Source organism: Colobus angolensis, unplaced genomic scaffold, assembly GCF_000951035.1.
Source record: "Colobus angolensis palliatus isolate OR3802 unplaced genomic scaffold, Cang.pa_1.0 Scaffold269, whole genome shotgun sequence".
NCBI lineage: Eukaryota > Metazoa > Chordata > Mammalia > Primates > Cercopithecidae > Colobus > Colobus angolensis.
Window position 1 is genome coordinate 2,180,743 of NW_012115921.1, and position 21,682 is coordinate 2,202,424.

A 21,682-nucleotide genomic window follows, 5' to 3' on the forward strand; every position below is an offset into this window, starting at 1 on the left:
TGAGGCTGTCTTGTGCTCCATCCACTCTGGGGCTTGTCTGGGCAGATGGATGACTGTGCCGTTGCAGCGCTGACAGATGCTCTTATGGAAGTCTACGTGATTAGATGCCAAGGAAGCTGCTGTTTGTTCTGGGGGCACAAGGAAGCAGGGTAGCATGAATTGTGGTTGAAGGTTCTGTGTGGCTGTGGATGCAGGTGTGTGGCTAGGCACCTGGGCTGGGTGTGGGCTGGTGGTTGGCCACAGCAGTGAGCATCTCCATCCCCAGTGGCCTTTACTGGCTGAGAAATCATAAAAACCCCTTCTCTGAGTTGGTGGGAATCTGGGGGCATCAGTCCTTACAGAGATTTCTGTCTTGGTAACAAATATCCCTACAGTCCCAACCCGCCCATGATGCAAAACATCCTCCTCTTGTTGTGAAGCCTCAGAGTTGAGAGGTCCTTGGGCCATGGCCATTAGGTCGGGGGGCTGGTTCCTCTGCAACCCAAGGCGGGCAGGTCATGCCTTGGAGTTTGACTGTGTTATCAGTCCTCCGGGCAACAAATTCCTTCTTCAAGGAATGACAAGTGGCTGAGGATAGAAAAGAGGAAGGAAAGCAGGGGATGAAGGAGGGAGACCTCTACTCAGCGTCCCCTGTGCTTGGAGCCAGGCCCTTTCCCAGGCGTAAACCAGTTTAACCCTTACTTCAGCCTTGGGTGTTACCACCTGATATTTACTCATGGGAAATGGAGGCTTGCGGTTAATTCCCTAAACACATAAACTAGAAGTCAAAACACCTGTATGAGGTCCCAGAGCTGGCCTGCTATTGCCCCATCTCCTGACTCTCCACTGACTTTATAGAGTCTGTGGTGTGACTCAACAGTTCAGCAGGGTCTGCAGAAAACCGGAATCTCCTCATTCCACCCTGCTCCATCCTGACCCTTCCAGCCAGGGTTGGCCCGTGCAGTTGCTGGGGGCCTCCAAACTGGAGAGCTCGATGTGACTTCTGCTCAACTGTGGTCTCTCCCCATCTCCAACTTGCAGGAAAACCTATTGTCACCGACGACTGAACTTTCTGGAATCCAAGTTCAGCCTTCATGAGATGTTAAACGAAATGTCTGAGTTCAAAGAGTTGAAGAGTAACCCCCACCGGGACTTCTATAACGTGAGAAAGGTGCGTTAGGGGCCAGTGTTCACAGCTGCCCCTCCCAGTCCCCCTCCCAGCCCATGGGATGCCCTGAGCCAGTCTGAGGTTTGTCCCCTGTGAGAACGTCAGGGCTCCTGGCTAAGGGCGGCCTTCGTGGCCAGAGGGGTATGAAGTATACGTGCAGAAGGAAGATGGGTGAGCTACGTTTGTGTCAGGCTGGGTCTCAGACAGCACTTGAATCACTCTAGGTGGAAACCTTTGTCCTCATTGTATATCTGTTGGGATGTGCCCTCTTCTTTGGAAAATAGGGCACAGCCTATTAATTGGTCATAAAAGTTGAGCACAGCCTACTTTTAAGGTAGGGGATGTATTAGAGTCATCAAGGAAAGACACAGCTGTAAAGATCTCTTTGGTCCCCTCCTTGTGTCCACGTGTTCTCATGGTTCAGCTCCCTTATGAGTGAGAACATGCAGTGTTGGTTTCTCTGTTCCTGTGTTAGTTTGCTGAGGATGATGGCTTCCAGCTGGGCTTAATACCTAGGTGATGGGTTGATAGGTGCAGCAAACTACCATGGCACACATTTACCTATGTAACAAACCGGCACGTTCTGCACATGTATCCTGGAACTTAAAGTAAAATAAATAAGCTAATAAAATAAAATTTAAATTCCCTGAAAAAAAAAATCTCTCTGGAGTTGGGAGTTTGTGGTTTTGCATCCTTCAGGATCATGTGGATTTAAAGAAAAGTCTCTGATATGCTTAGATCTCTGCCTCTCTTCTCCCACCGAGGGGATGGCAGCCTTGCCTGGGGCTCCTGGCAGTCTTCGCCTGCAGGGGCTGCAGCTGTGGTAGGAGTGAAGGTTAAATGATTGTGACCCCAGCCTTTCTATTCTCTTCTGCTGAAGCGCTGGGCAGTGAGGCACAGGGTCAGTGCTAGGCAGGGGGCGTTTGATAGTGAGCAAGAGTCACTTCCTGTCAACCAGGTCGTTTGAGGGAGAGGCCAGAACTGAGCTGACTTAGAGTGAGTAGGAGCTTGCCAGGTAGAGGGTGTGGTAGGGGAATAGAAGTGGTGGCATTCCAGGTAGAGGCATGTGATGTGCAAATGTCAGGAGGGAGGGATGATATGAGAGAGTCAGAACAGTGCGTTGACGTAACTGCAAGCAGTGCAGTGTGGCTGGAGCTCAGTCATCGGGAGCAGGGAGCAGTGGGTTGTGGGGAGAGTAAGGCTGCAGATATGTGGGGAGGTCCTGGATCATGCAGGGACTATGGGTTTCCCACAGAAGGCAGGGAGGTGGGCTGGGGTGTGGTGGTGAGCTGGGAGAGAAGCTCCTTGGGGAAGACTGGGGATCAGGCTTTTCTTGGAGGAGGGATGGCCGAAGCTGAATGGAGTCACAGTGGGGTTGTCATCTCCACAGGAGCTCTGTCTCAGCTGGGACCTCCTGGGGACTTCCTCTTTTTGGGGTCAGCTTTGATAAGGGAGGATAGGCCAGGGGAGGATGTGGCTCCTCTGGGAAAGCCCAGCTCTAGGCTCCCTGACCTCCTGACTGGGAGCACTCAGCAATGCGGATGGAAGACCATATCTGGAGGTCCTAAGCCCACTTCTGTTACCCATCAGGGGGTCCAACACAGACTCCCACTTGGATGGGATCAAGAGCTTTAAGAAGGGTTTGGCTTCAGCTCATGCACCCTGAGAGGCTTACGGAAGTGTCTTGGCGATTTCCAGGCAGAAGTGAAAGGTGTTTTAGACACCACTTATGTGGGCACCCTGGCATTTTTACCTTCAAGCACCATTTGTTCCTTCTCTGTGAGCCTTAGGTGTTCAGACAGGTGGATGTCTCTATCACTATGTGAACGCCTCTCAGCCCTGCCCAAAGAACTTCACATGCCTAGCACATGCCCAGACCCATGTCCAAAGAAACGCCTCTCCCAGCCCGTTGCAGTCCTGTCCCACACATACGTGAATGCCCTGGGCTTACCTGCTTCCTGCCGCCTGGGGCCAAGGTGTCCTTACTGACTGTGCTGGCACTGACACTGTTTCCTTCTAAGGTGGGGCCCCCATGGGTGTTCCTGGGTCTACCAACCGCTCTGTGGTCACAACATGAGAAAGAGTCCTGGCGTGGGGCTAGGGTAACAAATCAGAGCCTATCCCCAGGGTTCTCCTGCAGTCTTGGGGTTAATGTTTTCTCTGGACAGAGACGACCTTGATACCTATGACACAGTGGCCTGTTCTTAGGCACCATAGTCAGTCCATAAACATGGGTGCAGGTCTGCTATGAGCCAGGCCTGTGCCCGCCCCTGGGTGCTGCCTACTTGATAGCACTCTCCTTTTTTGTTTTTTTTGAGATGAAGTTTTGCTCTTGTCGCTGGAGTGCAGTGGTGCAATCTCAGCTCACTGCAACCTCTGCCTCCTGGGTTCAAGCGATTCTCCTGCTTCAGCCTCCCTAGTAGCTGGGATTATAGGTGACTGGCACCACACCTGGCTAATTTTTGTATTTTTAGCAGAAATAGGGTTTTGCCATATTGCCCAGGCTGGTCCTGAACTCCTAGCCTCAGGTGATCTGCCTGCCTTGGCCTCCCAAAGTGCTGAGATTACAGGCATGAGCCACCACACTTGGCCTTGACAGCACTCTCATAGCCTGTACTACGGGGAGGAGAGCTGCTTTCTAAAATCCAGAACGGGCCGGATGGTGGCCTCCATCTGTCTAAAGCGGCTGTTGGTGTCCCGGGGCAGACCGGGGCTGTGGTTTGAGGCAGGAGCTGTGACGTGGCCGTGGATCTGTGTGGGTGGTGTCTGTGAAGGCACCCGTCACATTGCAGCAGGTGAAGGGCTGAGATACCTGAGGCCCAGCCAGCAGGACTGTGTGACCCAGACACTTGTTTTCTATGCAGAAGCAAGGTAGAAGGGCTGAGTGTGTTTGCTGCTTGGGAATTGGGTAGAAATAGGTGATGTCTACTGTGGTTTAAATGTCATATTAAGAATAACAAATAGGTTTTATCTTCTGTACTAAACCCGACCAATTAGGGGTAGTTACCAGAGGCCACTCCTAAAGCTTAGTGAAAAGAGTGCTGTCCTCGATGATCGATGCCTGCCATGGTTATGGAAATGGTCAGTGTTGGCTTAGGTCCCAAGTTTGGAAACTCTGCTCTTTGTTTACATCTGAATCTTAGGTGAACATGGGGAATGCACTTAGATCCTCTGGTGAATTGAAAACACTGACCTCCAATGACCTTCAATTATTTTGTTCCTAAAATAATCACCCTTGAGATTCTGAAGTTTGGATGGGGTGCTTCCTGGATTGTCCAGTTGTTTTCCTCATTTATCTTGTGACTCACGGGGGTAAGGATAGGCTGACCCCCCTGTGGTGTGTCATTGGTAAGCTAGAGAACAGGACCAGAAAGCCCAGAATCCGCTGAGTCATGCTGAGTTCGTTGCACCAAGCTGTGTCCAGCTGAGCTGAGCTAGGCTGACCTTCTCTTGTGCATCCCACGTGAGCCCAGCCTCATCTCTGAGGAGCTTGGATTTTGGGGATGTTTTAGTTTTCTGCTTTGTTTTGTTTCCCCAATGTCCAGTGGTCTGTCTTTCTGGTAAAAATGGCAAGACTAATGGCAGGAAGGACCCTGATGAGTGAGGGCTGTGGCTAATGACATGGGCTGGCTGGCATATTGCTCACAGAGGTCCAGTGGATCAAATATCTGGTTTGGCATGACTTGGAGATGCTCAGCCAGCCGTGGACAGCATTCCCTGCCCTGAGGTCAGCCACCTCCTCACCCCAGCCCAGGCTGAGCACCCAGTCAGCCACAACAGTAGCTCCAGAGTGTGGTCTAATGGCTGTCAGCAGCCTGGCCTGTGAGGCTGCTGTCGTCCTCCCTGGGAGCTCCCGTAGGTCCCTTGGGCTCAGGGAGGGGGAGCCAGTTTGCCCACAGTGACTTCAGGCCATCCCTCAGCTTAGCTGGGGCTTCATTTCTTAGGGCTTATGGCTGTCCTGTGAGTGAAGCACAGTGAAAAGGGCGAGTGGGGATGAGGGATGGGGACATGGGTAGGATCCAGGTAATATTAGCAGAGCCCTCATCCTAAGATTAATGAAGAGGGTTCAGTAACAGAATCAAATTACATTTTAAAAATCCCTTCTAGCTTCTGTGTATGGAGAATGAATTGAACCAGAGCACAAGAAAAAGGAACAAGACCAGTTAGGAGGTCACTGTGAATTCAGGCCTGAGAACATGCAGGCTTGAACTCCCGTGGTGGCAGTGGGGTTGGAGAATATTGTATGGATTTGACATCCATTGGAAGGCAGAATTGATGAGACTCACTGAGGGAAGGGAGTAGTAGGAAGGCCAAGGATGACTCCCAGTTTTTCAACGTGACCAACTGGATTCAGGACACTCCATTTCCTGGGATTCCAGAATCTGGGAGACAATCATCAGGCTTGGGCTGGGGTCAGAGATGAAGAGTCCACTTTTGGATATATTAAGTTTGAACTGCCTTTGGGTTATCCAGATAGAGATGTCAAGCAGGCAGTAGTATGTACAGTTCTGGAGCTTTTGGCTGGTGACATAAATTTGGGAATAGGTATAAGTAAAATAATTAAATACACAGAAATGGAACAGATCACCTTTGGAGAGAGTTTATAGTGAGAGGACAAGAGAGCCCAGGACCAGGTATCAAGAAATTCCATTATTAAGAGGTCTGGTAGTGAGGATGAGCTGACTAAGGAGGCTGAAAAGGAGAGGACAGAGATGCAAGGGGTCAGTCTGGTATCACAGGACTTAGCACGATATAGAGGACATATTTCGAGATCTTGCTGGGCTCCTTCTGCAAAGGTGCCTTCTGCAAAAAACTGCCTTTCCCTGCAATGTGGGGAGAAGTCTAAGCTGACTGTTCATTTCTGCTTTTTAGGATTTGCTCTAAGATCTTTGGCCTTGGGCCCCACGGCTCGAGTCCATATGTTGGCTTAGGGTCACTAGAGCAGCTTCCAGTAGAGTGGCTTCTTCTTGGGACTTGGATGCCCTGGAGTTTGGGTGAGGTGTAACTAGTCAAGGAAGGGTATGTTTGGGGGGTTGGCCTCTAGTGTCTGTTCTCATTCATTCCCACTTGGAGGTTTGCTTTGGGAATGCTCTGAGGGTTCTGAGAGGGATCAATGGGAAGAGTGGGATTTGATGGGCCCTCAGAGTTATCACTGAAACCATGAGAACCTGTCACACCTCTTAATTCGTTCATTCATTCATCCATTGGTTCGACTTTGTACTAGGCTCTGGGGTAGGTGCTGAAGACTTAGAGGTATCAAACATGGCCTTTGTCCTTGAGGAGCTCCCAGTCTAGTGAAAGAGTAGACACACAGACATTAGAGTGATCAGGAGGGTCTGCACAGCAATGGGATGCCTGTGCCAGGTTTTGAGGTTGGGTGAGCGAAAGAATATTCAGTTGTGCTTGGAGGAACAAGGTTGGCTCCCAAATGGAGGAGGTTGTGGGAAATTTCTAGGTGGATGAGATGGTGGAGAGAAAGTAGGGCATTCCAGACTGAAGAAACACATAGGCAAAGTGATACAGTGTACTGTACCTCGGTGTCTTGTGTACCCGTAAGTGGTTTGTCATGGCTGTAGCACAGAGTGGGGCAGTGGCAAGGCGAGAGTTAAGGCTTGAAATAAGCCTTGAATCCCAGGCCAAGGCACTTGGGCTGTATCTTGAGGCTGATGGGCCCACAGGTCGTTTGTTGACTGGGGAATGGCCTGATCCAATCTGCATTTTAAAAAGATTTCCTGGTGCCGTAAGGAAGTGGAATGGGCAGCAAGGCTGAAAGGGAGGGATGCCGGTTTCAAAGTCTGAGGAGAAACGCGGAGTGGGATCCAGGCATTGGTGGGGCCGCCCCGATGGCCCACGAAGTGCTGGGGTTCTGTGCACATTAAGGGTTGGATGTCTTAACTCTTGTTGCTAGGGGAGGTGGCCTGACTCAGGGCCTGGTGGGTGCTGTGTTCCAGGTGGACACGCACATCCATGCAGCTGCCTGCATGAACCAAAAGCATCTGCTGCGCTTCATCAAGCACACTTACCAGACGGAGCCTGACAGGACTGTGGCGGAGAAGCGGGGCCAGAAGATCACCCTGCGGCAGGTGTTTGACAGCCTGCACATGGACCCCTACGACCTCACTGTGGACTCGCTGGATGTCCACGCGGTGAGTGAGCTTCCGCTCCAGTGCCGCCAGCAGACAGCAGCCCTGGCTGGGGACTCAGCCCCCTGGAAAGCCACCGTGATTGTGCTTGCGGGGAGGCGCTATGGAAGCAACTCTTTCTCTTCTATCTGACTAAGAGATCATGTGGCCTCAGAGAATAACAGGTCTGGGGCAGCCATAGGACAGGGAAAGAGGGTGTGTGGCTTGGGGCCCGACAGGTCTAAGCACTAATCCCACTCCTGCCACTTAGGAGTTTTGTGCCCTTAGGCAACTCACAGAAGCTTTTATTTCCTTGCCTATAAAATGGTGACAGCCATGTGCCTTCTTAACTTTAAAAAAAATATTGAAACACTAAGTGATGGTGTAACTGCTATGGAAAACAGTATGGTAGTTCCTAAGAAAGTTAAGTATAGAATTACCTATGCCTCAGCAATTCACTTCTAGGTATATACCCAAAAGAACTGAAAGCAGGAACTTGAACAGATACTCACATACCAATGTTCATAGCAGTATTATTCATAGCAGCCAACAGATAGAAACAGCCCGTGTTCATCAACAGATGAATGGGTAAACAAAATGTGGTATATCCATACCATGGAATATCATTCAGCCATAAGAAGGAGTAAAGTACTGATACATGCAACAACCATCAATGAACTTTTCAAAAGATTACACTAAATCGAAGCCAGACTCAAAAGGACAAATATCATGTGATTCTACTGATACAAGGTACCTAGAATAGGCAAATTCATAGAAATAGAAAGGAGAATAGAAGTTATGAGGGGCAGGTGAGAGGAAGCCATGGGGAGTTAGTTTAGTGGGTATAGACTTTGTTTGGGATGAGAAAAAAGTTCTGGAAATGGTTAGTGGTGATGGTTGCACACCAATGTCAATGTACTTAAAGCCACTGGAACTGTACAGTTAAAAATGGTTGAAATGGTAAATGTTGTGTTGTGCATTCTTTATTAGAACAAAAAAAACCTTTGTTAAACAGAACATTGAATGATATAATATGGAGAAAGTGCTTTACAAAATGTGAGCAGTGATAGGGAATGCTCTATTATTCAGTGGTCCAGCCTCTCTGCTCCCTAAGCCAGCCGTGTCCCGAGCTGAGCTGTGGTGACTTGCAGATGGGGCCCCTGCTGTTCCTTCACAGGGGGCCTTGCCAAAGGATCCCAAGCTGACCGAGTGAGGATACATGGTCCTGGTTCCCAGGAGTTTCTAAGGTTTCATGCAAGAATTGACATAGAAGATGTCTTTCGGTGTGGCCATACAGAAGGCCATCTCGTAAAGGTCTAGAGAGGGGAATGTGCGTGGTGGCTGCAGAATGATGCATCGATTGGTGTGGTCTCCTCCCGCAGGGCCGGCAGACATTCCACCGCTTTGACAAGTTCAACTCCAAATACAACCCCGTGGGGGCCAGTGAGCTGCGTGACCTGTATTTGAAAACTGAAAACTATCTGGGAGGAGAGTACTTTGCTCGGATGGTCAAGGTGAGTGAACCCTCAGTCTCTCTAAGGCCTCTCAGGTGCCTGCCAACATCTGCCTTCAGAGAGTGGGGGCCCTGTGTGCCCCTGGCTCCTTTCCCTCCCTTTGTCCACCATCAACTCAGGGAAGGGTGAGGTGCCCAGGTGCCCAGTGCTGTGGCCTTCAGAGGGTGGGGACCTTGTGTGCCCCTGGCCCCTTCCCCTCCTTCTGTCCACCATCAACTCAGGCAAGGGTGAGGTGCCCAGGTGCCCAGTGCTGTGGCCTGGCTGCCTGTTCCAGGCAGTGCTGCATGTGCCAACTGCAGGGAAGAGGAGGGAAGGGTATCCACCTTGGACGAGCTCACAGTACCTGGCCTGTCTTTCCTGTCTCTGCAGCATGAACCTGGCTGGGTGCAGATGAGCTCTGTGTGGAGATGCTTCTGCTGTGGCCTGGTTCTGCAGACCCAAGGCCTTCCTCCCCAGAGGGAGCCTCTGCTAAAGTGGAATAAGAGCTTACAGGAGCAGGCAGCCCTGGGGATTTAGATCAGTGCTTCCAGACTGGGAACAAGGTGGCTGGGGGAGCCACAGGACCCTGCTGGTGACAGAGAGTGAGGGTCTCCTATGTAGCTGGGATGCACTGGGGCTGACCCAAGCTCTTCTTGTGCCAGGAGGTTGCCCGGGAGCTGGAGGAGAGCAAGTACCAGTACTCAGAGCCACGGCTCTCCATCTACGGCCGCAGTCCCGAGGAGTGGCCTAACCTGGCCCGCTGGTTCATCCAGCACAAGGTCTACTCTCCCAACATGCGCTGGATCATCCAGGTGCCCCGGATCTAGTAAGTCAGGTGGCCCCGCTGTCTGCCCTGTGCCCTATGGAGGTGACAGTCTGTCCCTCGTGGGCTGCTGAATCTGCACTCCTGAGGGGTAGGGCCTGTTCTGGTGCCAGCTTAGGCTTGTCCTTTCCAGGGATTTTTCCATAGGAGTGATGAGCAAAGATGTCTGCGTGATACTAGAACTCTTTTTTTTTTTTTTGAAACAGAGTCTTACTCTGTCACCCAGGCTCTGAGTGTAGTGGTGTGATCTCAGCTCACTGCAACCTCCACCTCCCTGGTTCAAGCAATTGTTTGCCTCAGCCTCCCGAGTAGTGGGGATTACAGACACCCGCCACCGCATCTGGCTAATTTTTGTATTTTTAGTAGAGATGGGGTTTCACCATCTTGGCCAGGCTGGTCTTGAACTCCTGATCTCGTGATCCACCTGCCTCAGCCTCCCAAAATGCTGGGATTACAGGTGTGAGCCACCGCGTCCGGCTGACACTAGAACTCTTGATCTTTGAAAAATATAGAAGTGCAAAAGCCTTGGGGGAACTACCACCCTCGCCTTCTTCTCATTGTGGGTTGAGGATGGATTGTCCTTTTGGTGAGACCCGGAGTATGGGGAGAGCTGGTAGTGGTCTACATTGCTGGCCCTCTCCCTGGATGTCACTCAGATGACTGCTGTCCTCTCCAGGTGGCTGGCCAGGGTGGAGCCCATGGCTCCAGGATGGACTGGGGTATGTGGTTTAGGGAAACAGAGCTGAGTAACAGAATGTTTGGGTCACTGGGAGTTTGAGGACTCATATCTCAGCCTCTTGGTCAGCCAGAATGCTACCATCCCACTCCCAGTGGCTTCTGGCTTGAGAAAGTGCTCTGATGGGCGTGGGTAGGTGTGGAGCTTGCAAACCAAGGCGGGGTATTGCAGACATTGCTGGGAGAGGAGAGAGGAGGGATCTGTGTTCAGGCCACATCTGACTTGACTCTAGGTGTTTGATGGGGACACAGGGTGCCTGAGGAAGTGACTGGGGCTGGTCTCTGACAGGGCGGGGGGCTGTTGGATCCACCTGATAAGCGAGTCTTTGCTGTCCCCCAGTGACATATTTAGGTCAAAGAAGCTGCTGCCGAACTTTGGGAAGATGCTAGAGAACATCTTCCTGCCCCTTTTTGAGGCTACAATCAACCCCCAAGATCATCGAGAGCTTCACCTCTTCCTTAAATATGTAAGTGTGGGTGGTACCCCAGGCAGGGCTCGTAGTGGCAGAGGCAGGAATGGATTCACTGTGAGCTGGGTCAGGTTTGCTCCCGCCCTTCACCGAGGTATCTCAGGTCCTGCCACCTGTGATCCAGGCATGGGGTCACCAGCCCCAAGAAGCTGGATTTCTAAAAAGTCCCCTTCCCCTCAGGGGCAGCTCTGGGAGTCGTGGGTGGCGGGGTTGGGGGGTCTTGGGGCAGGCCTTTCCAGAGAGGAAGGCAACAGTGGACAAAGACTGGGAACTCGGTTCCTGCCAGGTGGGGCTGGAAAGGCTGGATCTAGCCCCCAACAGCACCAAGCAGCAGCCTCAGGTTTTTTTTTTTAGAAATGCAAACACTTTAATTCACCTGCTTTACCAGCAACAAAGGTCCTCACACCATGTGTGATTAAGTACAAAACCCCAAAATGTATTTCCTTTCCAGATTCAGTTAGTTGTAGGAGAAGGAGAGGAGCAGTCTGGGAGAGACTTAACCAGGGAGAGAGGGAGAGGGCGCGGGAGCCAGTTCCTCCCTCTGATGCCTGGCATCCGGGGGGTATCAGATGGTGATACAGGCCAGTGCCCGGTGATGGATGACTTTCTACAGGGAGAGGCGCAGTGGGGAGCCTGAGGGCTAGGGCACGGGGGAAGGATTGAGTCTGTGTGCCCAGAAAGTGATTGGACAAGCTGAGGGACATCATCGAATTTACGTTTTAGACAAACATATTCTGGCTGTTGTGTGGAGATGGCCCAGAAGAGAAGGTAGCTGGAGGTGGGGGCAAGGGTGAGAGTCAGGGGCCTGCCTGGGGACAGGAGGGGAGCTTGACCCAGTGGAAACAGCTCACACTCGTGTGTGCTTCTGCCTGGCCTGGCCAGACGCCACGATGTCATCTCACCTAAGCCTCACAATTACCCCATTACTATCACCATTTTGTTGTTAACAATAAGCAGAATTACTATGTGCTTGGTGTGTGTTGGACACTGTGTTAAGTGCTCTCCCTGCATTATCTCATTTAATCCTCACCAAAGCCCTGTGAAGCTGCTAGCTCCAACTGGCACACAAGGAAATTAAAACAGATCATAAAGCTAAAAGTGGCAGAGCTGGAATGCGTGTCCAGGCAGGCTGACTCCAGTGATGGGCCCTGAACCCCTATTCTATGTTGCCTCCCAAGTGAGAACAGTGAGGTGCACAGCAGCTACCAGCTTGTGTCTCTGAGGTGTGGCAGTGCAGGGACTCTGCACAGAGTGTGGGGTTTGGTGAGAAGGGGTGGGTGTAGACCTGGTAGGACCTGGACAGAGACTGAAGGAGGCATTGGGGGGAGTCTAGGATGCCTCCCAGGTGCCTGGCTTTGCAGGAGCATGGATGGCGCACTGTTCGAAGGCTGCTGCCAGCAGTGGAAGAAGAGCAGGTGTGGGGAGGAGGAGGAGCAGGTGGAGGAGACAACGTATTTTGCGCCCGAGGCTGTGGGAGATGCAGTGGTGAGGCCCTGCTTCAGCTGGATAGAGCTCAGAAGAGAGGCTAAAGTTATCCCCATGCCAGGCCCCAGAAAGTTTGGGTGAAGTACGGGGCTAGTAAGCACAAAGCAGAGCTCACGGTCCTCCCTGGCCCCCCAAACCCGTCTAGGGCGTGCTTAGGGTCATAGCAGGGACCCTGTCATTTCCTTTGACACACAGCGCTCTGTGACATGGAAGATTCTGGCCATGACCCTCATGCTGCCTTGCTCCTCTGGGCCCTTGCTGCCCCCAGGAGAAGCTGGCAGACCTAGCTGGGGCCTGGGGCCTGGGCTGGGAGCCCCCCAGTTTGGGCCAGTTGTGGATTAAGGGGGACAGTCTCTTTCTCCCATCTGCTATTCAGAGGCCCCTTTCCAAAGCACTGCCGTGGCCTGGTAGCAAGCCTCCCCTCTGCGCTGAGAGCCCGCACGCTCCATGTATGTGGTCTTGGTTGGGGGTGACCTCTGGGATCAGCCAGAAGGCTCCAGTGATTCGGGAGGGGCCCTCAGGGGTCTCAGCCAAGGTAGAACTGCAGTGGACGGGTGGGGGTTTCCTGAGGCTACTCAGACCCATCTCAGAGGGCAGCTCCCAGTGGGGATCGGAGAGCAGAGCTGCCTCCCAGGAGCCACGGCTTCGCCCAGCTAGGACCCTCTTGTCTGTCTGTGAGGCAGCTGGGTGGTTTCTCCTGGGTTCACCTGGACATGCCCTGGGGTATCCTCCAACTACAGCCCAAAGAGTGCAGACCCAGAGCCCAGAACCGTTTTTTTTTTTTTTTTTTTTTTTTCAGACGGAGTCTTGCTCTGTCACCCAGTCTGGAATGCAGTGGTGCAATCTCGGCTCACTGCAACCTCCACCTCTTGGGTTCAAGCAATTCTTCTGCCTCAGCCTCTTAGTAGCTGGGATTACAGATGTGTGCCACCATGCCTGGCTAATTTTTGTGGTTTTTTTTTTTAGTAGAGACTGGGTTTCACCATGTTGGGCAGGCTGGCCTTGAACTCCTGATCTCGGGATCTGCCCGCCTCGGCCTCCCAAAGTGCTGGGATTACAGGTGTGAGCCACCGTGCCTGGCCGAACCTGGTTTCTTGAGCGATTTTCTTAGTTGCCTTGGCCCTGGTTTGCTCAGCTGTAAAATGGGGCTGGCAGCCAAGCCCTCCCTCCCGGGTTGCTCTGAGTATGAATTAACTGACGCGAGTAAAGTGCTTCGAGCAGGGCCTGATGCGTGATGTGTACTAGGACCCTTCCCCCTCACAGCTTGTCGCTGCTGCTGATGGCAGTGACTGCTGTTCCCTGCGGGCTGACCTCGGCACGGCAGAGGGGCAGGTGGTGGGCATGGCTGTCTCACCCTTCACCTGGCTTGGCAGTTTCCCCCACTGTCACCACTACCACACAGGGGCTTGGCACTCTCCTGTCTCACCTCCAGAGTACCTATGGATGCTCCGAAGGGGCAGAACTTGGTGTTGCACCGACTTTTCATCCATGGGAGGAATGTGGCCTCAGCTAGGCTAAGGGGTCCCCAGCTGAGGTGTGAACCTGAGGGGCCCAGACCCCCAGGCCTCTGGCAGCTATGAGCCCCGGGAGGCTGAGCCGAGACTGAGTCCTGGTCCTGCCTTGGCCTGGTGCTCAGGACCTTTCCTCCTGCCCAGGTGACGGGGTTCGACAGCGTGGATGATGAGTCCAAGCACAGCGACCACATGTTTTCTGACAAGAGCCCGAGCCCAGACGTCTGGACCAGCGAACAGAACCCACCCTACAGCTACTACCTGTACTACATGTATGCCAACATCATGGTGCTCAACAACCTCCGCAGGTGCGTGAGGCCTGCCCTCGCACACGCTTGGGTTCATGTGTTAGCAGGTGCACACATGCACACACTCATGCATGTGATCCTTATGTCCGTGTGCACCTGAACCAACACGCATGTCCATGTGCCCACATATCTCAAAACACACAGCACTTTCCAGCCTGCTATATGAGGCATGTCTCCACATGATCACACACATGCAAACATGCCCACCATAACACACATACCAGTACAGACATATGTCATGTACAGTATGCAATGCAGCCACAGTCCACACGTGCCTACATGTTTATATGTACACACACCAATGCATACTCTACGTGTACCTGTACATCCCTGAGATAACAGAAGCATAGGACATGCTATCACACCTGCACGTTCACTTACTGCCACACCAACAATGTCCACATGTGCATATTTTCGTTCAGCAAATCACTGGCATGCGATAGGCACTACCCTGGGCACTGGACAAATAACAGGGAAAAAAACAGACTAAATCCATGCACGCCCTTACAGGCAGAGGTCTAACAGGCAGAGGCTCCCACCAATATGCACACAGATGAGGCACATGTGGCCAGGAGTTAGCTACCCAGGGCAGCAGGACACCGAGCCATTCCCTTCCCTACAAGTCTTGCATCCCACTTTCCCCTGCTGGGCCCTGGGGCCTCTCTAGCTCAGCCTAAACTGGTGCTAGTTGGTGGGTGTGGAGGTTTTGAATGGGGTCCTGACTGAAAGAAATGGCCTGGCAGGGTGGAGGCAGTCCCGGGCTGAGCTTTTGGAGATGGGGGCTCTGGTTCTGGCTTTGCCACTGACCTGTTCAGTGACACAGAGCATAGACTTCACTTTCCCGGCCTTGGTTTGCTTATTTCCCTAACACAGAGGTCAGACTCCATGGTTTCTCATGGCCTTCCCTGCCCTGGAGTTCTACGAATGCGGGACACAAGGCCAGGAGAGGAAGACTGTGGCTGGAGGGCACAGCAGGGTCTCTTTCTACCGTGAGGCCCACTCTCTGCCCGTAGAGGTGATGCTTCTTGGTTCTAAGGGGTCCTGGGGCCTGGGCCTCTGCATTTTAGGAGAGGTAGTTTCCAGGGTGCACTGGGTCAGCACAGCTGACCATAGGTGGTCATTCCTCCTGGAGCTGACCCTGAGCTGAGGCTGCAGGCCCCAGGCAGTGCCAACTGGGGGGACCTTCCTGATTCGGGGCCCCTTCTCTTACAGGGAGCGCGGCCTGAGCACGTTCCTGTTCCGGCCGCACTGTGGGGAGGCCGGCTCCATCACCCACCTGGTGTCTGCCTTCCTCACTGCTGACAACATTTCCCATGGGCTGCTCCTTAAGAAGGTAAACAGGCCGCTCGGGAGCCTGCCCTGAGTGACTGCCCCGCCTTGGGCTGCTGGGAGGCTCGGCCAGTGAGGCCAGAAGGCTGGGCCCTCTTCTGAGCTGGGATATCTGTCCCTATCTTGGTTTTATTTTTAATTATGAAAGTAATGTAATCAAACTCATCGCAATTTCGATTTTCCAAAAACTGGAGAAATGAAAAAAAGCCAGCCCTTATTGCTATTACTTTAATAGAAATAGCCATTATTAGCTTTTCAGTGTATCTAATTTCCATCTTTTATCCACAGCATATTTGTAATGTGTTTATTATCATAATGAACACAGAATTTGGTTCCTGCTTTGTCCTTTACTGTTGTATGACAAGCATTTTTTGATGCTGCAACATAATGTCTATGCTTTTCCTTCCAAAGGCTGTTGTTGGATGAAGGGTCTGCCACTTTGTCTGTAATTGACTCAACCAGTCCACACTAGTTGGACACAGAGTCCATCCACCTTTTCACTGGTGTACCCTTGAGCTCTGTGCATGCAGTCTTCTCCATATTTTGGATCACTTTCCACTGGCACGATGTTTGATCAAAATGCTCCCTTTCCCTGATCCCGGTGAGGTGTAACCATGGGTCACATTTTTGGGTAGGGTGGGTGCTACAGTAGAAAACCATTCTATCCTGGGCAGGTCCGCCCTTCCCATCCCTCCAGGGATCATTTCCCGTGAGCTGGAGTGTTTATAGTCTCAACCTGGCTGTTTGCAGTCAAAGCAACAAAACAACTAAAGTAGGGCATCTTCTAGACTGGGTCCATGCCTAGGGGCAAGGAGCTGAAAGTATAGGCTGGAGTGGGCTGCCCTTCCTGCCCTGAGCTTTGCCTCCAGTTTGGAGCAAGAGTGAGCGCTTCCAAAAGTAGGTAGAGGCACCAGGGAGGGCTGGCATGCAATGTAGGAACGAGATGAACAGTGGGGAAGGGCGAGAGTGGGTCTGGGTGTCCTTGCTTCCAGGAACTCGGGTTGAGGACTTGGGCAGACACTGTTCAGACCCCTGGTTTCCACTGGTGAATGCTTTTTCCCTCCCTTTCTCCCTTCCCTTTTCCCTTCTCCCCTCTGGCACTTGTCACATGAGTTTGGTGGTTCTTTTGCAGAGTCCGGTATTGCAGTATCTCTACTACCTTGCTCAGATCCCCATTGCTATGTCTCCTCTTAGCAATAACAGTTTGTTCCTCGAATATTCCAAGAACCCTCTGAGGGAATTCCTGCACAAGGGACTGCACGTTTCTCTTTCCACCGATGACCCTATGCAGTTCCACTACACAAAGGTGAGGACTTTGGGGTGAGGACAGTAGTGCCTCAGTAGGCACCAGTCCTAGCCTGTCTTCCCATTTTAGGGACCTGAGCCCTTGGCTCAGTTCTGCCTTTGGGGTGGGGTTGGTGGCCCAGTGAAGGCAAAAAGGAAGCCACTGTTGGGGGAAAATTGTGCCTTCCAGGAGCCCTCTCTTTGGGGTTCTTGAACCCTCAAAGGCACAATTAGTATCTTTGCCTTCCTCTATTTTTCCTTTCTTTGACATTTGTGAGCTCTGTGGCCTTGGTAAAGTTATTAGACCTCTGGATCAAGTTTCTCTTCATCTGTAAAATGGAGATAAAATTGTCTCTATCCCTACCCTGTGAGGATTCATGAAGATAGTGAATCAAAGGATTTAATATAGTGTTTGCATATATTCAAAATAGTTACTACCTTTTAAATCAATGCTATTATAATTTCTATACTTTGGGTCTCTGGGAAGAGAAAAGAGGAAGGTAAAAGTGGTGTCATGCATGGGGACCAGCCGCAAGTGCACCCAGCATGTTTTGATGGTGTTGACAAGACCAGCCATTGCTTAACAAAAACAGAAGCACCAGAGTCTTTTAGGACAGAGGTTCTCCAACCTCTTGGTCTCTAGACCCCTTTATACTCTTAAGAATTGAAGCTTTCAAAGACCTGTTTATGTGGGTTATATCTACTGATATTTACCATGTTAGAAATGAATAAGAAATTTAAAAATATTTATTATCTCATTTAAAAACCACATCAATAAACCAATGAAATGTTACATAATAACAATTTTTTTTTTCCTGAAAAGTAAGTTTCTCCTGCCTTTGTTTTGCATTTTTAAGCCTCTTTAATGTCTTAATGGAAGTCAGCAGGACTCTTCTAGCCACTTCTGCATTCAATTTGTTTTTAATCAAAATATGTAAAAATAGAAATCTTGCCTCATGAAAATACATAATTGGAAAAGAGAAGACCTTTCAAAAAGTCTTAGGACCCTCAGGGATCCTTGACCTGTACTTCGAGAACCATTGCTGTAGGCTACAGCGGCAGTGGGGTGGGGAAGAGGTCACCGAGGGTTTGTGATGAATAGACACTTCACATCCCAGAAGGGAAGCAAAACCACAGCTGAAACCCAGATCCTTCTGGGATTACACCATTTTACCGCTTATCCTATGATCACTTCTCTTTTTTTTTTTTTGATGTTCCATCTCTGCTTTTAGTACTTTACTCATCTATCTATCTATCTATCTATCTATCTATCTATCTATCTATCTATCTATGGCAAACTTAAGAAAAGCTAGAGGGCAAGTGCTAAAAGTGGTATGACTAGAGGCTTGTCACAGGACAGCAGAGACTGCCATCCCTGATGACTGGCACAGGGCTTCAACATGAGCTCTCAGTGCTGGTCAATGAACAAGTGTGGAGGCGTGAGTTCAGATTTCTCTTTGATAACCCGTGATTTCACAGAAGAAAAGATCTTAGGTGTTGAAGGTGTGATGTTTGATGATCCAGGTGTCATTCAGTGAGGAAAAGTTAAACCTGCAGTGTCTGATGTTGTTAGCTTTGGACATGTGTGAACGATTGACATGGATATCCTCCCGTCTAATCCACATGCTTTGTTGGGGGGTCTAGGAAGCACTTATGGAAGAATATGCCATTGCAGCTCAAGTGTGGAAGCTGAGCACCTGCGACCTGTGTGAGATTGCCAGGAACAGCGTGCTGCAGAGCGGCCTCTCGCATCAGGTATGGAGTGTGACGGTGCTGCCTGTGTCCCTCCTGGGAAGGCTGCCTGCTGTGTGCCAGGAGCCTTCCAGGCACTGGGGATCTGTGATGAACACAGCAGGTAAGGCCTCTGAGACACTCAGGCACAGGGAGAGAAAACGCGGCAGCCTCCTGCGTTTTTATAGTTGCTTCCTCACCCTTCTTAGACCTCTACGCCTCCTTGGAGAGGCCTTCCCTGATTGCCCGTTCTAAAGTAGTCACACACTTACTATTATTCTCTGTCCCCTTAATCTGTTTTTCTCCATACCATTTATTCCTGCAGATATTTGGTTATGTGTTTTTCTGTCTTTCCCTCTAGAATGTAAGCTCTGTGAGGGCAGAGACTTGTTCAGAATTATATCCCTGAGCCCTAGATAGTCCCTGGCACATAGCAGGCATTCAATATTTCTTGAATAGATGAACAGTATCGAGACTGAATAAAAATCTAGACTATGGGACCTAGACATCGTCATTTTAAAAAAAGCCCCGTAAGTAATTCTGATGTGGAGCTAGCACTGAGACCCATGTTCTGATGTATCTTAGGTCCCCCGACACCTCCCTGGGTGATGTCACTGGTTAGGGAGAGGTTGCGTTAGGGCCTGTGCTTATCAGATGATGATGCAGCAGAGTTAAAGGCTTAAGATTCTTTTCATGTGCAGTGTGGTGCCTTGGATTGGCCCTCCCCAGAAACATTGTCTGTCCTTGTCAGCTCTGAGGAGGGACTTCTTTTTTTTTTTTGAGACGGAGTCTTGCTCTGTCGCCCAGGCTGGAGTGCAGTGGTGCGATCTCGGCTCACTGCAACCCCCGCCTCCTGGGTTCACGCCATTCTTCGGCCTCAGCCTCCTGAGTAGCTGGGACTACAGGCACCTGCCACCTCGCCCGGCCCTGGCTAATTTTTTGTATTTTTAGTAGAGATGGGGTTTCACCATGTTAGCCAGGATGGTCTCGATCTCTTGACCTCGTGATCTGCCCGCCTCAGCCTCCCAAAGTGTTGGGATTACAGGCGTGAGCCACCGCGCCCAGCCAGGAGGGAATTCTTAATTAGTCTTACCTCCTTCCTCTTGCCTTTCCCATCCCCAGCAGCTGCAGCAGACCTTGTATTTCCTCTCTGATCAAGGAAAGCATAGCCAGGAATGAAGGGTTGTCTGAGGATGACTGAGGTTGTCAGGGTGACATCCTTGAGGACACAGAGGCCAGGAGGAATTTTATGAGTTCTGTGGGGATAAGATGTCCTGACTAAAGATCTGCTTCAGGGGGACTAGTCTGATTTGCTGTGACTGATGTCAAAGCTGACTACATGGCTATAGAAAGTGAATCAAAAGTACATCGTTTCATTTGTATTTCTCTTGGTCCACAGGAAAAGCAAAAGTTTCTGGGACAAAATTATTATAAAGAAGGACCTGAAGGAAATGATATTCGAAAGACAAATGTGGCTCAGATCCGGATGGCATTCCGATACGAGACCTTATGCAATGAGCTCAGCTTCCTGTCTGATGCTATGAAATCAGAAGAGATCACTGCCTTGACCAAATAGGTCCAGCATTTGACATGCATTTGAACTTTTTGGTTCAATTTCAAGTCTGCTGTGGCTAATAGTGGTCAAGATTCTAAACTAGGACTTTCCTCTGTTAAGAGGATGCCTCTGAAGAAATTTTAAACTGGTGATTTTGGTTGCACTGCTCACTTTAAGATTTAACATGATCACTTGTATTTCTGAGTAACAAGATGGTGACTTCTCCTTGGGGATCTGGGAGCTGAGCACTTGTCTATACTTGTTCCTAATTTTCCAATTGTTTCTCTTGAAACTGCCAGTGCCTGAACTGTTGGGGCCAGGATTTTCCATGGTCAGATGCCAAGTAACATGAGCATGAGGTCTGTGTGGTTTTCTGCCATACTTTTCTCCATTGGCCCAAGTAGGCTTATTGGTAGTTGTACATTTCAGCCTCTGGCTGGCTGGCTGCCTTAAACACAATCAATTTCAAAGCTCCATTTCATAAAGGGGCTACTTTGAGGGAGTTAAGATGGAAGACTTCCTTCTTGATAATTTGTGTTTTTAGTGAATTTCTTAAACCGTTTTATTTAGCCCTCTTCCCCCATTTCTAGTTGGAAGCCAAATGTACTCATGAAAACAGCCACTCCTATTCTTTTTTTTCTTTTTTTTTTTTTCTTTTGAGTCGAAGTCTCACTCTGTCGCCCAGGCTGGAGTGCAGTGGTGTGGTCTCGGCTCACTGCAGGCTCCGTCCCCCCAGGTTCATGCCATTCTCCTGCCTCAGCCTCCCAAATAGCTGGGACTGCAGGCGCCCGCCACCACGCCCGGCTAGTTTTTTGTATTTTTAGTAGAGATGGGGTTTCACCGTGTTAGCCAAGATGGTCTCGATTTCCTGACCTCGTGATCCGCCCGCCTTGGCCTCCCAAAGCAGCCACTCCTATTCTGAGTCTTGGTTTCTTCACCTAGAAAGTGAGGGTTTGGACTAGACAAGTGGCTTGCAGGGTGTTCTGTGAATCCCCTCATGAATACTTTAGGGTGGGGGACGGAAGGGAGTGAGTGATGCTCAGGGGCTGTCAAACTGACTCTGGTTCATCAGTTTCACACTGGGGCTGCTACATAATACTTTCATTTGAATGAAGAACTTCAAAAAGCACAGGACTGGATGATCTCTGTTCCTTTTGGCTCTAATATGCTACAACTGTAGGCCAATTATCACTTTACCAGTTAAGAGTTAGGCCAGATAAGTGAAATTTAACTGAAGGTCACACAGCTATTAAGTAATAGGCCTACAACTGGATTTTCTTATTCCAAATCCTGTCTTTTCCCCACTATTCCATTAGACCCCACAAATGTTAGTTGTGTGTGTGTGCATGTTTTTTTTTTTAAATCACTGTAACCAGGTGCATTTTTTTAAGGTAAAATTTTTCCCTTACCTACTATGATGACTTCAGAAGATACAATGGTCCCAGGGGCCAGGTAGAAAGCATTTTAAAGACCAGTCTGAATTAAGCTTTATCAATGTGCTCTTCATCTGTGTTACTAGTGCCTGGTATGTAGTAGGTGCTCAATAAATGCATACTAACTGAATTTCTTTTGGCAACTTTTTAAGGACATGTGCTCTTAGTACTCAAGAGGCTGCTTGAGGACCTTCCTATCTATTTCTGTGGTCAAATTCAGACTACAGGAGGTCTTTTTGAATCATCATAGTTAGAA

At 50.3% G+C, this 21,682-nt stretch overlaps 1 protein-coding gene across 4 annotated transcripts in view; it reads left to right on the plus strand.

Annotated features, from left to right (window-relative positions):
- AMPD3 (adenosine monophosphate deaminase 3) overlaps nt 1-20,521 on the plus strand; it is a 55,791-nt gene extending 35,270 nt beyond the window's left edge. For all 4 annotated transcript variants that reach the window (XM_011947631.1, XM_011947630.1, XM_011947632.1 and 1 more), the window contains 10 exons: nt 1,021-1,150; nt 7,099-7,293; nt 8,652-8,783; nt 9,425-9,588; nt 10,661-10,787; nt 13,931-14,094; nt 15,307-15,427; nt 16,556-16,729; nt 18,352-18,462; nt 19,838-20,521. In XM_011947631.1, the coding sequence (XP_011803021.1) occupies nt 1,021-1,150; nt 7,099-7,293; nt 8,652-8,783; nt 9,425-9,588; nt 10,661-10,787; nt 13,931-14,094; nt 15,307-15,427; nt 16,556-16,729; nt 18,352-18,462; nt 19,838-20,014 (1,495 nt within the window). In that variant the 3' untranslated portion in view covers nt 20,015-20,521. The remainder of the gene's footprint in view (nt 1-1,020; nt 1,151-7,098; nt 7,294-8,651; nt 8,784-9,424; nt 9,589-10,660; nt 10,788-13,930; nt 14,095-15,306; nt 15,428-16,555; nt 16,730-18,351; nt 18,463-19,837) is intronic.
- The last annotated feature ends 1,161 nt before the right edge of the window (nt 20,522-21,682 follow it).